A 15,418-nucleotide genomic window follows, 5' to 3' on the forward strand; every position below is an offset into this window, starting at 1 on the left:
AGCTTTCAGATACGTTTTTGCCTCTGCCGCGTTCAGAGTCAGAGTCGGATTTATCGTCGGGGTCTGGGTCTGGAAAAGATCTTGGATCTTGGTCTCCGTTTTCGGACTTCGGTTTCGTTTTGTGTGACTCGGTGTCAGTTTCGGTTTCAGTTCGTTGGCGCGTTCGCACGGATCGAGACGTGTGCACGGCTTTAATCACACAACCAAAAAAAGCACATAAATATATTGATATATAACACCCCTATTTGGTGGCCAAGATAGGCTCGTCGCTCTGCTATTCGGGTCAATGCTGTGCTCTGCATTGCCAACGTTATGCTAATTACCGAAAGGATACAAATCATAGCATACATCATCGGTTACAATCTCTTTGGCAAGACTCCGTCGCACCGCTGGTGACAAAATCCTCGCCCGGTGCCCAACCCGCCTTTAAGCGCTAGAAGTAAAGAGATAATACAGCCAGGAGAATAGCTAGCAACACATCTATATATTACTGATATTTATTTAACATAATACATATCAATCAACAAATTTGCAAAACGTGCCAAATATAATTTAAATCTATTTATTTTGTTCAACAAAGAGCTAATAAGTCCTAACTATATAAATTAGTAAGTCGTTTAATTTAAATCCTCATAAAACCCACAACAAAGGAAGTTGCCGCAGGAGCAGCCATTGGCTTCAACATGAAGAAGCCAGAAATGCTGATTAGTTTAATTTTATGGTGAGTTGAACATTCTTAATTAAGCCGTTGATGCTTGAGATTTGGTTGAGTCCCGAATTAAAATGGCTTTTGTTTGCTTAATCTTTAAATTGTTTGACAAATTTAAGGTGTTTATCGTCTATACGAAAACGTGTTGTCGTAGCATTTGGCTTAAAGTGGAACTAAAAAATATTTTTAAAGTTATAGTACACATATGTTTCTGTTTTAAAGTGTCCTCAAATTATGGATAATCCGCTAGTTTTATTGCCAGAATATGTAAATCTCAACTTATGTGTTTGACCTTAAAAACTAGTTTTTGGCATATTTTTGAAGGCGGGTTTCAGCTGCATTTATGACTATATTTATGCATTAGCTCGGAGCACTAGAGCCCAGGCCAAATGACCAAATGGCCGGCCTACTACAGTGAGCACGCATAAAGCGCAGATGGCCATTAAGGCAAATTATAGTTTGTAAGGCAGGCGAATACAATTTGGCCATTTGGTCGGGCCGAGAGCATCATCAATCATGAATTTTCTACCCGCCTCGCGTTCAACAAGAAGCGTCAACGGAAGTCAGAGATTGACAGAGTCAGTCAGCTTATCACAGAGCGATTCGACTTCCCCGTTTTAATGGTCCTTGAGGCATGCCATTAACTCAAACACAAAATCGAAAACTATTTTCAAGAATTTGCATGATGACAAAGATGGAATCGCTTGGTTAATCTGCATCTGAATATTTATGTGTCGAGACGTGATCGAAGCCGAGACGATCATGTAATATCGATTCGAATTGGATTTCTTTGTTCAGTGGTGAAAAATCAATTTGAAAAGTTTCACTTTCATTTTTCCCTCTCTTGACTGGGAAGATGCCAGGGCAGCCGAAGAGAAAAAGTTGTCAGCGGCAACAAAAGACTCTGTCGCTTTTTATGTTTGTGTGTCGTGCCAGGTGGTTTTTGGAACGGTTACACAATCTTGACTTTATTTTCGTTTTCAGTCCGCGCTTTTCGCCTCTTTTTTGGGTTTTGTGTTAACCGCATTGACATAATTTCCAGCGTAGGCATCCCAAAAAAAAAGAAACCGAAGCATAAAACTTTACATAATTTTCAGGCGTATCCGATTCGTAGGCCTGCAATTAATCTGGCTTTATCGATGGAGATGCTCGGCGTCGCAGCCTAGTTTTAATTAACAGATTCATTTTCGGTAACTTCACATTCGGCTGCTAAGTGTAGAAAGTTTTCTCCTATCTCCGGTCGCATTAATTTGGCGTTTTGTGTTAATCAGTGTGTGTTAGTTATGCAAATTGGAACGCGGCGTTAGCATTTCGATTATGCAATCGGTTGGATAATCCCCTCGCCGGCTGGCGACATTGGTGGACCAGGCCGGGCTCACCAGATTTACTATTTTAAAGGCCTTGGCCAGTTGTGACTTCTTTGGCTTAGTCATGCGGCGACGCTCAGAATGCAGCCGAGCAACTTGATTGCTCAGGCAAATTAAGCACAAGTGCTGCCGATTGCCAACTGAACTGCCGACTGCGCTGCCAGATGCTGACATTGTCTAGTTGACACACTTAAGTCACTTAAATGTCGTAGAATTCTTGCTAAAAGTTTTCTCGAGTGTTTTACAGCATACAAACATTTTTAAACACTTTTTGACATTTTTTACTGACTGCGGCGTCAAGGTTTGGCACCCCCCAGAGCGATGTCACCGGCTCATAATTTTGGCTTTTGCGAGCGAAATATTTTAAGTGAATTTGGACCTCATGCGTGGGCCGAAACGAAAGACTTAGGCAACGAACTTGAATTGACCATCAGGCTGAAAGCTCAAACGGTAGCAAGGCCAAAGAGGATGTGGGTGGAAATTATAGGATGAAATAATGGGGCACGTGCCTACCGAGAGGATAGTTTTCGAAGGTCAAGACTTTTGAACCAAAGGAGAACTGGGGAAAACCATTAGTTTAAAAGATCCCAAATGCCGGATACTAAAAAGACTTTATAATTACTTGTAGATTAACAATGATATTAAAAAGCTAGGACTGAACATGTTTGAAATTTAACGTAGGGGTAACTTAAAGCCTTTTCTTAAATTGCACAAAAAAGATTTATTCAAGTAGGAACGCCAAAAATTGAAAGTAAGAATTCAAGATAAATTTTAGAAGATCCTCAGCAAGGTTCTCAAACACATTTTCTATTTCGCATAGCTTCCCCATCTTCATTTAAATGTTTTGGCGGTGATTAATCTATTTCACAGACATCCATTAGCACCTGGCCAAAATTTAAAATTTAAACTTAAATTAAACCTGGCGCCGCCTCCTCGGCTAATACATATTTGAAGACAGAATTAGTCAAGATGTTATCGTATTTTTTGTTTGCTAGAATGCTTAAAAATCAATTAGCCAACGTGTATATGATAAGTAAGTAATTAAGAGAGCAAAAACAGAACGACGAGTTCAAGGCTAAAACGAAATCTGAAACTGAAACCAAATTCTCTTGGTCGAGAATTCGTTTTTTATGTCTTTTTGTAAATTTAATTTGCAAGTTTCGCCCGTCTTTCGATGGTCTGCCATTTATCATATTTATTTCATTCGTTGTTTGCTGCGTCTGAGACACGTTTTTTATTTATGTCTAAGTCTAATATATTGACTAATTAATCATCGTTTGTCTGGGCTAGAGATCCGAACATCGAAAGCTGTTTCAGTGAAAAGTTGAATAAACCTTTTCGTCATTCAGCCCGTGGCTAGATGGCCGAGAATTCCTTTTCTTCCTCGGCCTTCCTGGTGAAAGGCAATCAGAACTAGCGATCGGTGTAGTTGCTGACCCTGAGATAGCATGCATAACTCTGTCGTTGGCCAACTCCAAGTGATTATAAATCAAGAAGCCGTTGCCCAACTCGTTTTCTGCTCCGCCAAGAATAATTCAAAGCGCACAAATATTTCTGCGAGTGTCCAGCTCTGGCAGCGCCTGTCTGACCACTTTGTTCATTTCTACACACATAGGTCCCAAAAACGGGTTAACCCGAATAAAATAAATGTGTATCGACCAATATTCACAACCACTGGAACCAAAAAAAGAGAAAAATCTAAAAGGAACGGGCCGGCAATTGTCTTTTTCCATATAACTCTATAAGTCTTTCCCTTCGATACACGAAAATGTGACACAATCAACCGCAAAACATATATAAAATGTGTACCCATGCATACATCTTGCTTGCGACTGGTTTATTTGGGTTAAAAGAAATTTTTCGGATGCGGCTTGAAGAGATAACGGTACAAGGCGTCCGTAAAAAAATCCAAAAGCCCAATAACAAAATGCCAAACAGACGAAAGTGAAATTTTTGTTGTTTCCATCGTAAGACGTAATCAACTTCAACAGGATGAAGTGGCCAACAGGCTTGACTGGGCCCCATTTTTTTCGGTTTTTGAGTAATTTGGCTGTCCAGCAACGGAACTAAGTATTTGTTAATGCGCCCCGCTCTTCAGACGGAGTTTAAAGAGCCTTTTGAGGTTTTATTTGACACTTGCCTGCCGAGAGCAGCCGGCGTCTTCCGTCATTTCAAGGTGCTACAACAGGTTGCTTTCTTACGTAAGTCGGATGAGGATGGTAATGAAGATGATGAGTATGAAGGGGTTGAGAAAGTGCAAATTTAGGAGTTTTCCTCATTTTCATGGTGGGCCTTTTTGCCCAAATCGTTTAATATTGCTAACAGGACTAAGATAATTTAACATTATATATATATATATAAAATTTTCTAATTTTGTTTTATTTTGAAATGTTATATATTTATCATTAAAGCTTATGTTTTTTATATTTATGACCTTTAAATAAATCCTATTAAGTTCTTATCTTACAAATTCTAGGGCTTGCTAACTGTTACCCCTATAGATCTTTATCTTAATTTCCATACCCAAAAGCTCATTTAACTTTCTCACATTTCACCTGAAATTGCCCGAAAAGATTTCACAGCATTTGGCTGCTGGCGAGGGAACACAGAAACATTTTCACCATACACACCTGGGTGCGTTGTCAATTTCGGTAAATTACTCGTCGATTATGAGCGATCGTATCGCTGTTGTCACCTTAATGGGCCTCTTAGAGAGTTTGAGGCCTAAAATTGAGCTAAATAGCCCTATTACCTTTTCCCTTGCCAAATGGGTCGGCGATTGGCCAACGAGCTGCGACCTTGCTGTGTGTTACAAGCTGGCATTTGATCGTATATAAAATGAAAACTCCCAGTCGATTTGCATGCAGGCAGCACCCTGTAAGATGTTGAGATACGGGGGCCAAAAGCTGCTCTACGGATTGTTTACCAATATCAAGTTGTATGCACTTTCGCAATGAAAACGAAAGTTACGCCCCGCTATTCGTTTCTTCGTATATCCATGTGCCTGTCTGCGGCGCGTGACTTTGCCAGCGTTTACACTTTCTTGCCATAAAAAGCAACGGCCCCATGGGGACACACACTGGCATAGAATTGTGATCTTCACGCCTCTTGGCTGGCGCTCAGCCAACGTTCACCAGGCTGCAGCCATCTGCAGCCGCCACACTGTACTACAGACTTGGCAATGTAACCAATATTCGAAGCCACATCGATGAGCCTCACTGGAAGAAGAGGCAAACACGAAAATTGCATCATGCCTGCATCTGACGTTGACGTCGGTTGATCATCAAAGTTGCAATGATCATCGTCGAGGTAATGAAGTGCACTTGAAAATTTCGGTATGCAGGTCTTCAGTTGGCCCGCTTTTCTCGAGCACATTTCCTCATGCATCCTGAGAGAAGCAGAAAAACTGAATGAGGGCGTAATGTATTCAATCACGAGTATGTTTTTAGCCTTTGTCTAGTTTTTGGCCATTCCACTCCTACCCACACCCATTGTGCAATGCTCAGAGCCAAGAAACTGGCTGTCTAATGAACACGACAAAGAAACCACGACGCTGGAGTGAAACAAAAAGTGTTTGGGGAGTGTATATTGCTGATCACATGACCATCACATGGTGCAAGGAAAATGAGTCTTTGACTCGGAAAAATGCCCAAACCGACTGATCTTAAAATTTTTGAACATTTGAACAATTCGAAAGAGAATTGCTCACTAGTAGTTGATAATATTTAAACAGGTGCTTAAAGCACTAGCAGATTAAATTCTTTTCTATATCTATTTATTGTTCTGAAATAATACAAAGATAATTTCTCTTAAAGCCGTGGGGGACCTTTAGAAACTTTCCAACAAACTTAATGTTTCTAACTTATAGGTCTAACGTCTAAATTAACATAAAGTAAATGTGATATTAAGCAATTTACTAAAGGAAATAATAAATATGTATATATTTTTGAAAAGTGAAAAAAGAAGCAAGAAACCTTGTTCAAGTTTTTTTGAATTCCCCTTCGAAGTAGGGTATTCAGGACTCGACTTCTGTTGGAAATACTTTCGCTTTCTTGATGTGCTCCCTGGTTTTGTGGTAGTTGTAGTTGCTGCTGCTGTCGTTGGCGTTGCTGGTTTTCCTGCTGCCTGTGTTGGTGGTAGGAAATCATGTGCAAAGTCACATGACGATGACGCTACGTGCCTTTGTGGTAATTGCAGCAAGACATGGATGCCAGGGGGTGTTGCCAGCCGCCGACAGGCGTGCAAATACATAAAGATATAGGTAGCAGCTACACGGATGAAGATATATACAAGCAGATACATTGTATGTGTTTGGCCGGCCCGTCTGCATATTTGGCCAGGCGGCAGCAGCTGCGGACGGTTGATAATGAAAAGACGACGTCAAGCGGCCGTTCGCATGAGTAATGCGCATACCAAACACTCGATGGCTTCCGCAATCGCGTTTATTTGTTATTATTGCTGGGTGCCACACTAACCCATTTGTGTAAGCTGCGGAGGCATAAGTAATTTTTATATCGGCTGCTGTTGCCATTGCTGCATGATTTGGCAATTGGCAGCCAGTCGAGTTTGTTGCCTAAGTCTTTTGTTTTCCCGCCGATTGCGCAAAGCGCGATTGGGGGTGTTCGGAGATTTTCCGCTTCTAAGCATTCCCCTGCAGAGTGCTCATTCATGTGTGGGTAGTGCCTTATCTAAGGCCACTTAATTCATGATTTGCTCAGACAATTAATTCGTGACTCTCAATTGCGCACAGCTACCGAACTATCAGCACTTGCAAATTAAACATAAATCGCTTATCGGCATCGCCGGGAATTCATGCAAATCGCAAAACAGCATAATTTGCAGCCAGCCCCAACGCTTGTGCAATTTTTATTAAATAAGACAAATTAACAGTGATTTATTGTAAGCTATTGTGGTGGGCTTATGCAAGCCGCTTGATTGCCAGACAAAAGTCAACTATTTTAGGATTGGCACGCGTTCATCAGCTCTTCACAGCAACTGGTTTGACTTGTTACATGTGCCATTTGGTATTTTTACAGTTCTTACTCACGTGTTTTGTAATTGCCCATCGATCGCCCGTATGACTAACTACCGATTGTAAAACGGCTATAAACAAAATGCAAATACCACGAGCGGCTTACAATGGGCTTATGCATCTTGATAATAAGCCCCTTCAGCAATAAACAATTGCATTTACCCCGAAAGGATGTCGATGTGACCGATAATCAAGTGCGATTTTTACGAGGAATTTGACTCAGGCGAATTCTTATAAAATCATCTCGCTGCGATTACCATACTGGGCGCTGTTTCCGTTTGCCGACCAGTCAGCTGAGCAAACCAAATAAATGTCAAACAAATAAATAAATTTCGCCGAAAACAAGTTCAAGCAACCGCCACGCAAATCAGAAAAATCAGTAAAAATCCCCACGTCCAGCTGAAAGGCTTTTGACAACTTAAAGTCGATCTCTGCTTCCGTTCGACCATGGTAGCCCATGATTGATAAGCCCAACACGAACTTTCCTTTTCAATATTTGATTTATTTAATTGTTGGGCCATTTGGATAACAACAAACAGCGCTCGATAAAAATATAAAGGAAAAGAAATGCTAACTATTGATGTCATAATGCTGTTAAATAACGTATACGCGGCATGTGCCGTGCATTTCTATTTGCGGTTTTTTCGACCGCTGCTTTGTTTGTTTGTTTGTTGGTTTTATGGGTGCCATCAGTGGTGAGGCATGACACACATTTTTGCATTTCAGCTGGTGACATAAATACCAGGCGACCCGCTCGGTGCCGCATAAAAGCCATAAACAAACAAATGTAAATTGCCAGCACTTCTGCTTTCGCTTTCAGCTCAGTTTCGGCCAAGTTTTTCGAGAGTCGTGACGGCAGTCAAGTTCTGCACAAGTACAACTAAAAGGGGATTACTCGTGCCCGGTAATAAATTAACTTATGTGTGCCAATTGCCAGCCGACGGCTGCCTGCATATTGGCCAATGAATCCGACTTCGACTGGCCCCAATGGGCAGCCACGCACCTGGCAAATGGGTAATCGCATTACGAATTATTTTCGGTAATCGTTACTTCATTTGGCATTTCTTTTTTATGCCAGAATCGCAATAATGAATATGATTTTGTAATGGGTTTTGGCTGATTGCGAATAAATGAGTGAGATTTGTGTATGCGAAACAGTGACCTAAATTACCTCATAAAGAGGATGCCACACCTAATACTCGTACATCTGAGCCATGGAAAACTCCATTCTTAATGAACCCAATCATTTCCTGCGTTTTTTCTCTCCAACAAATAAGATTTATGTGGCTCTTGAACTCTAGACAAGTTCACAGCCCAAGCACTGCTATCTTCAATCATTAAAATCGACTGGAATCTTTCGAGATAGACCTCGTCAAGCGGTCACTTAAAAGTTACCAAAAATACACAAAAGCCTTGAACATTCGTCTAAACAACCCGAACGAAATACCACAAATTACGTTCAACTTTTAATGAGTGCTAAACAAAATATATACGTTCGTATAACTCGATAAAATAAGCAAAAATAAAACCAATTAAACTGAAACCAGAAAGTTAACTCTGCTTGAGTATCATTTTGTATCAGCGGAGTTGGCTAAAAAACCTATGTAGGGGAAGGTGAGGACGTTTACCCAAACATTGAAATGAGCTCATTAGGCGGGTTCTAAAAGCGGATCTTCTACGCCCACATCCATCAGATGGCAGAGTGTTGCATAATCTCGGATCTCGACGTCAAGCGCAAATAAATTGCATATTGTGGCTGTTGACAAAAGACTTCAATTCGGAAATTAATGTCAATGCAACCACAAAAGAAACTCCGTCACGTGAGCCGAGGCGGCTGGCCGAAATCAATAGAATAGCATAATGACAGGCCACAAAGTGCGGCTTAATAAGCCATTCAGTCAATCAGTCATACAGTCAATCAGCTAGTCAGTCACTCAGCCAGTCAGTCACTCAGTCAGTCAGTCAAAGCCTTTTGGGGGCAGTCGGCGTCATTGTTCATAATTCGAAATTGATTAGTTCGACAGACGTTTCTCATATCCGGTTAGGCAGAAAATCGCAGACCTACGCCTCCTCTATTATTTAGCTTTTTATATGCATAGTTTTCAGTTTCGGTTTAATTAACAGTGTGAGCAAGCGACGGCGATGTGAGAAAACTTGTAATTAAATGCCGGAAAATGCATGAATGAATGAGACGGAGACGATTCCGCGCAAGTGATTAGCACGTGGTCGGAGTTTTTGGGGTAAACCTAGTTGTGATAACGAAATAGCAGGGAAAACCATTGCAAAAGCTTTTAATATTTTTGGGCAAAGCCAACAAATTAGCAATCATTGTGTTGGGAAAATTAACCCGGAAAGAAAGTACCTGAGTTGTTTTGATGAGTAAGCAATCTTCTAAGTCTATTAACGAGTGGTTTTATTGTATTTTATTCATAGGACTGTTTAATGGTTGGTTTCATTAAAATGAATGAGAAGAATAAAACTGTGCTCATATTCTCTCTTTATTAATGAAAACTTGTTTTTATTAACGAGAATATGAGGATTTAAAATAAAATTCAACGTTTTAAATTAATTATTAAAAACCCCTAATTAAGACAACAAGTCAATGATTGGTTGTTCATTCCTAAATTTCGTGTTTTTAAAGGTCATATTTTAGATATCTTGGAGTTATTGTGTATTATGTTTATAGTAGAAGCTTTAGGACTTAATAATATTATGTTTTTGAAACACACAGCCTTAAATTTGTTTTGTATTTATTTAAAAATATATCAAATAAGCGAAAAATAATTCGATGTTTAGATCTTACTAACATGTTGCCCTTCTTCATATATTTTCCAGGTGCCTTTGCGCTCCCAGTCTGACACTACGCATCCCCGAGGACCTCGAGAACGCGGCCATCAATGCCCTGAGCTCCGAGCGTGCCCGTTCCCTGACCCAATGCGGTTCCCCCGAGGAGGGAGAGGGCAGTGTGGCCGGCGACTACGATGTCTGCCCGCCGAGCAAGTACCGCCAGCCGACCGCCGAGTGCAACAATGTGTCCCACCGGAAGTGGGGTGCCCGCGGAGACATCTTCCAGCGCCTCTTGGTGGCCGACTATGCCGATGGCGTTAGCCAGCCAAGGACCTCCAAGGGAACCCATGCTCTGCCCGATGCCGAACTGGTGATCGAGCAACTGCAGCGCCATGTGGAGGGCGAGCTGCGCCACGCCCACATCACGGCCATGCTGCCCGCCTGGGGTCAACTGCTGGCCAATGACCTGGTCGAGGTCGGACAACTGCCCATCTCCGGGAAGTGCTGCGAACGCGACTCCGCCGTCAAGGATCCCAGCGAGCTGCAGCAGTGCTTCGTTCGGGCGGGCCCCGATTGCAAGGAGTACAAGCGATCCGCACCAGGATTCGACACGGAGGCGTGCCAGAAACGTAGGTTCAACACCCAGACAAATTGAGAAAGGAAAAAAGCATAGATCAAATGGTCTCTGTTTAAGAATTCATCTTCTCACTAATCCAAGAAGAAACGTTCTTAAAATCAAGAAAGAATAATAGTTCCTGTGTCGTAAACAATGAAAACTTTATCTATATACTCAAGATCAAATCAATCTTTGCTTACTGTTGAAGTCGAGAGAACGGTTTTATGAACGTTTTGTATTCTGTGTGAAGAGCCAAGAAGAATTCGAAACGGTGTATATAAAAAATTATTCTTTTTTGCAGACACGCGTCAGCAGATGAACATTGCCTCGGCTTATATCGATGGCTCCGGATTGTATGGCTCTACTCGCCATGAGTTCGACCAGCTGCGCACCTACATCAGTGGAGGAGTCAAGGTGGAGTCCTGCAAGTACTGCCAGGTGGCCGGAGCCACTGGAGCCCTGCACCGTGCCCTCCTGGAGCAGCACAACAACATTGGCGAGCGATTGGCGCACATCAATCCCGATTGGTCCGAGGAGGATGTGTTCCTAGAGGCCAGGCGAATCATTACGGCCACCATTCAGCACATTACCTACAACGAGTTCCTGCCCCTGGTCCTGGGACAGGAGACCACAGCTAAGGAGGGTCTGCGACTCACGCCCGAGAAGCACTCGAGCAACTACTCCAGTTCGGTGAGGGGAGGAATCTACAACGAGTTCGCCACCGCCGCCATGCCCGCCTTCTGGAGCATGTATCCCCCCGAGATGCTGGCCAAGAAGATGTCCGCCCACGAGCTGCTGTCCATTGCCGCCCTGCAAAAGTCCCTGGTTCCCAGCCAAACGAATGCCGAGGGCTGGTCCGAGTTGGCACTGGCCGTCCATCGTGGTCGTGATCACGGAGTGGCCTCCTACGTCCACGCCCTGGATCTCTGCGAGCGTCGGTTTGCCGACCAGGCTGCCGCCAATGTGAGCTTCGATACTCTGGCCCAGGTGTCCAACATTCCCGAGGAGTACATTACCAATCTGCGTGACATTTACCAGTGAGTTTTATGGCAATCTTAAGTTATGGAACCCCATTCGAACTGAACCTTTTAAAAACAGGTTTAATTCAGTTGTTTTTTAATACTCAAGTAACTTTTATGTACCATTAAAATAAATTAAAAATTAGGTTTCTTCATATTCGGAATTAACACGAATGTAAATAAGTTCAATAAAAAACCAATACTTGATTTAGAACAATAAATAAATAAATTAAAATAAGAAGTAAAAAAATACAATTTTTTTTTAATAATTATAAGTAATACTTGAAATTCGTTCGCATTGTTCGTTTAAAAATGTTAATCTTTGTTTATATAAGTGGTTTTTGAAATGAAAATTATTCTTTTTTCTTTTAGAAACGCTGAGGATATTGATTTGCTGGTGGGTGCTTTGCTTGAAGAGCCTGTGGTTGGAGCTCTCTTTGGACCCACCATCAGCTGCCTGCTGACCCTGCAGTTCGAGCAACTGAAGCAGACCGATCGCTTCTGGTACGAGAACGAGATCCCGCCCTCCTCCTTCACTTTGGACCAGCTGAAGAGCATTCGCCAGACATCCCTCTCTGGATTGCTCTGTGGATCCCACCAAGTGAGCACTGCCCAGTCCAAGGCTTTCATTCTGGAGGACAACTACCTGTGAGTAAACCATGGTTATATGATAAAGATCAAAATAACTATAGCTGTCTTTTCTTCTTTAGTAACTCAATATTGGACTGCGACCAGCTGCCCAAGTTTGACCTAAAGCCCTGGCAAGTAAACCCCGAAGATGAGGTTCATGTGGAACACGTGGAAGTGGAACCAGCTACCAAGGAAGCCATTGCCGAGCTGAGCCCCGAACTGATCGAGGCTGCTGTAGAACGAGCCAAGCAGGAATTGGAGGAACGCAAACGCTTCGAGTACGAAGTGTGGCGTACAAGTAGGTTCTATTTGATTTTCAATCAAAATTCTAGCTTACTTAGACCATTTTCTTCATCAGAGGGTGGAATCAGTGCCCGCTCCCCCGACGGCACGGCTGCCTCCTTCAGCAAGGCCAACTTGGCTGCCCTTAACCTGGCCAACTCCTCGCTGATCTTCGAGCTGACCTCCAATGAGATTGTGAAGACCCTCAATCACATCACCAGACGCAAGCGCCAGATCTTCAATCCCAACCAGAATGCCTTTAATCGCAACGAACTGACTGACACCCTGCAAACGGTGGACATTACTGGACTGCTTGGTGGTGCCCAGAAGCCACTGGACGAGTGCCCCGAGCCCAATCAGCAGTGCGATGCCAACTCTCCGTTCCGTACTCTGTCCGGAAAGTGCAACAATCTGCGTAATCCCAACTGGGGCAAGTCGCTGACCACGTTCTCCCGCCTGCTACCCGCTCAGTACGAGGATGGTATCTCGGCACCCAGGATTACTGGCGTGACTGGAACCCAGTTGCCCAACCCCCGGACCATTTCCACCACCATCCACCCTGATATCTCGAACCTGCACACTCGCTACTCCCTCATGGTGATGCAGTTCGCGCAGTTTGTCGATCACGATTTGACTCTGACCCCGATCCACAAGGGTTTCCACGAGTCCATTCCCAGTTGCCGACCCTGCAACTCCCGCCAGACAGTGCATCCCGAGTGCAATCCCTTCCCGGTGCCCGCCGGTGATTTCTATTATCCCGAGGTGAATGTGACCAGTGGCGAGCGATTCTGCTTCCCCTCGATGAGATCGCTGCCCGGCCAGCAATCGCTGGGACCCCGTGACCAGATCAACCAGAACACCCACTTCTTGGATGGTTCCATGGTTTACGGCGAGACCACTTGTCTGTCGAGCAAGCTGAGAGGATTCTCTGGACGCATGAACAGCACTCAGTTGAGGGGCAAGGAACTTCTCCCCCTGGGGCCCCATCCCGAGTGCAAATCCCGCAACGGTCTGTGCTTCCTTGGAGGTGATGATCGTGCCTCCGAGCAGCCAGGTCTGACTTCCATCCACACTGCCTTTCTGCGGGAGCACAACCGGATTGTCGAGGGTCTGCGCGGAGTGAATCCCCACTGGAATGGAGAGCAGCTCTTCCATCATGCCCGCAAAATTGTCGGCGCCCAGGTGCAACATGTCGTGTTCAATGAGTTCCTGCCCCGCATCCTCAGCTGGAATGCCGTCAATCTGTACGGCCTGAAGCTCCTGCCCCAGGGCTACTACAAGGATTACAATCCATCCTGCTCGCCCATTGTCTTCAATGAGTTTGCAGCTGCGGCCTTCCGTATTGGTCACTCCCTGCTGCGTCCCCATATTCCCCGCCTGAGTGTCCAGCACCAGCCCGTGGAGCCTCCTTTACTGCTGCGCGATGGCTTCTTCCGCATGGATGCTCTTCTGCAGCCCGGAATCATTGACGAGATCCTGCGCGGTCTGGTGGCCACGCCCATGGAGACCCTGGATCAGTTCATCACCGGCGAGGTGACCAACCATCTGTTCGAGGACCGCAAGATTCCCTTCTCCGGCATTGACTTAATCGCTCTGAATATCCAAAGAGGTAAGTTCTAGCAATATGATTTTTCTGGAGAAGATATAACCTTAAATGTATTTGCCCGCAGCTCGTGATCATGGCATCCCCTCATACAACAACTACCGAGCACTTTGCAACCTGAAACGCGCCACCAACTGGAACGATCTGAGCCGTGAGATCCCCACCGAGGTGATCAACCGCTTCCAGAAGGTCTATGCCAGCGTGGATGACATCGATCTGTTCCCTGGCGCCATGACTGAGCGTCCCCTCCAGGGCGGTCTGGTGGGACCCACCTTGGCCTGCATCATTGGCATCCAGTTCAGGCAGCTGAGGAAGTGCGATCGCTTCTGGTACGAGAACCAGAACCCGGAGGTCAAGTTCACGGAGGCTCAGCTGGCTGAGGTCCGCAAGGTGACGCTGGCCAAGATTGTGTGCGAGAACCTGGAGATCACCGGTGACATGCAGCGCGCTGCCTTTGATTTGCCCAGCAATTTCCTGTGAGTATTGATTATTGTTTTAAAATTTATTATTTGGGTGATAATTATTTTTCTTGAATATTTTTAAAGGAACCCACGTGTTCCCTGCGCCTCCATGCCCCAGATTGACTTGAACGCCTGGCGCGAAAATGTCCAGGGCTGTCAGATTGGCAACCGCAATGTCCGTGTGGGCGAATCCGCCTTCCCGTCGCCCTGCACCAGTTGTGTCTGCTCTGCCGAGGGGGTAAGTCACCTAATAATACTTAAAGTAAAACGTTCCTTAAGTTTATATTCCATTTTAGGCCCAGTGCGCCTCCCTGCGCATCACCGACTGCGGCCAGCTGATCCGCCAGTGGCCCAAGGAAGCCATTCTGCGCGACGAGGTGTGCAACTCGCAGTGCGGCATTTACCTCACCGGCCAGCAGGCCAGTGGCTTCAATCCCCAGCAGCGACAGGGTCAGGCCCAGCCTCGTGTGACCCGCTCCCGCAACCAGAATCTCTTCAAGTTCCCCGACCTGACGCCCTTCATCGCTTCCTTGTAAAGCGGAAAGGATGCTAATCAATCAATTTGAGTGCGTAGGAGTAAGCAAAGGCTATCAATAATGGCGCATTTGGTGAATAACTCTTGCGTTTGTACATAAGTTTCGTTGTTGTTTGCTTACCTAAAGACTTGTCCAATGCATGAGCGAGATCTACATACATACACATACTCGCCAGTTCTGTACGTCATAAGATACAAAACACTCGGCCCCATCATCAGACATTTGCTCTGCGCAGTGTCCTAGTTATATCCTAATTAAAATAACAGCATAACTATTAACAAATTATAATAAACACTTCGTGAGTGAAATAATAAGTGGTTGTTTTGTTGGTAATGCTCGTTGAATTCAAAAGTGATTTATAATCTAGGAGCAGTAA

General features: G+C 44.4%; 1 protein-coding gene across 1 annotated transcript; it reads left to right on the forward strand.

Moving 5' to 3' along the window:
* LOC108033672 (uncharacterized) lies at positions 1 to 15,356 on the forward strand. The gene is made up of 9 exons (XM_017108117.3): positions 1 to 721; positions 9,944 to 10,524; positions 10,813 to 11,548; positions 11,903 to 12,178; positions 12,241 to 12,458; positions 12,519 to 14,051; positions 14,113 to 14,521; positions 14,591 to 14,744; positions 14,803 to 15,356. Exons 1-9 carry the CDS (start codon positions 684 to 686, stop codon positions 15,040 to 15,042), a joined length of 4,185 nt encoding a protein of 1,394 aa, XP_016963606.1. The 5' UTR covers positions 1 to 683; the 3' UTR covers positions 15,043 to 15,356.
* Positions 15,357 to 15,418: the final 62 nt, after the last annotated feature.

Source organism: Drosophila biarmipes, chromosome 2L (assembly GCF_025231255.1).
Source record: "Drosophila biarmipes strain raj3 chromosome 2L, RU_DBia_V1.1, whole genome shotgun sequence".
NCBI lineage: Eukaryota > Metazoa > Arthropoda > Insecta > Diptera > Drosophilidae > Drosophila > Drosophila biarmipes.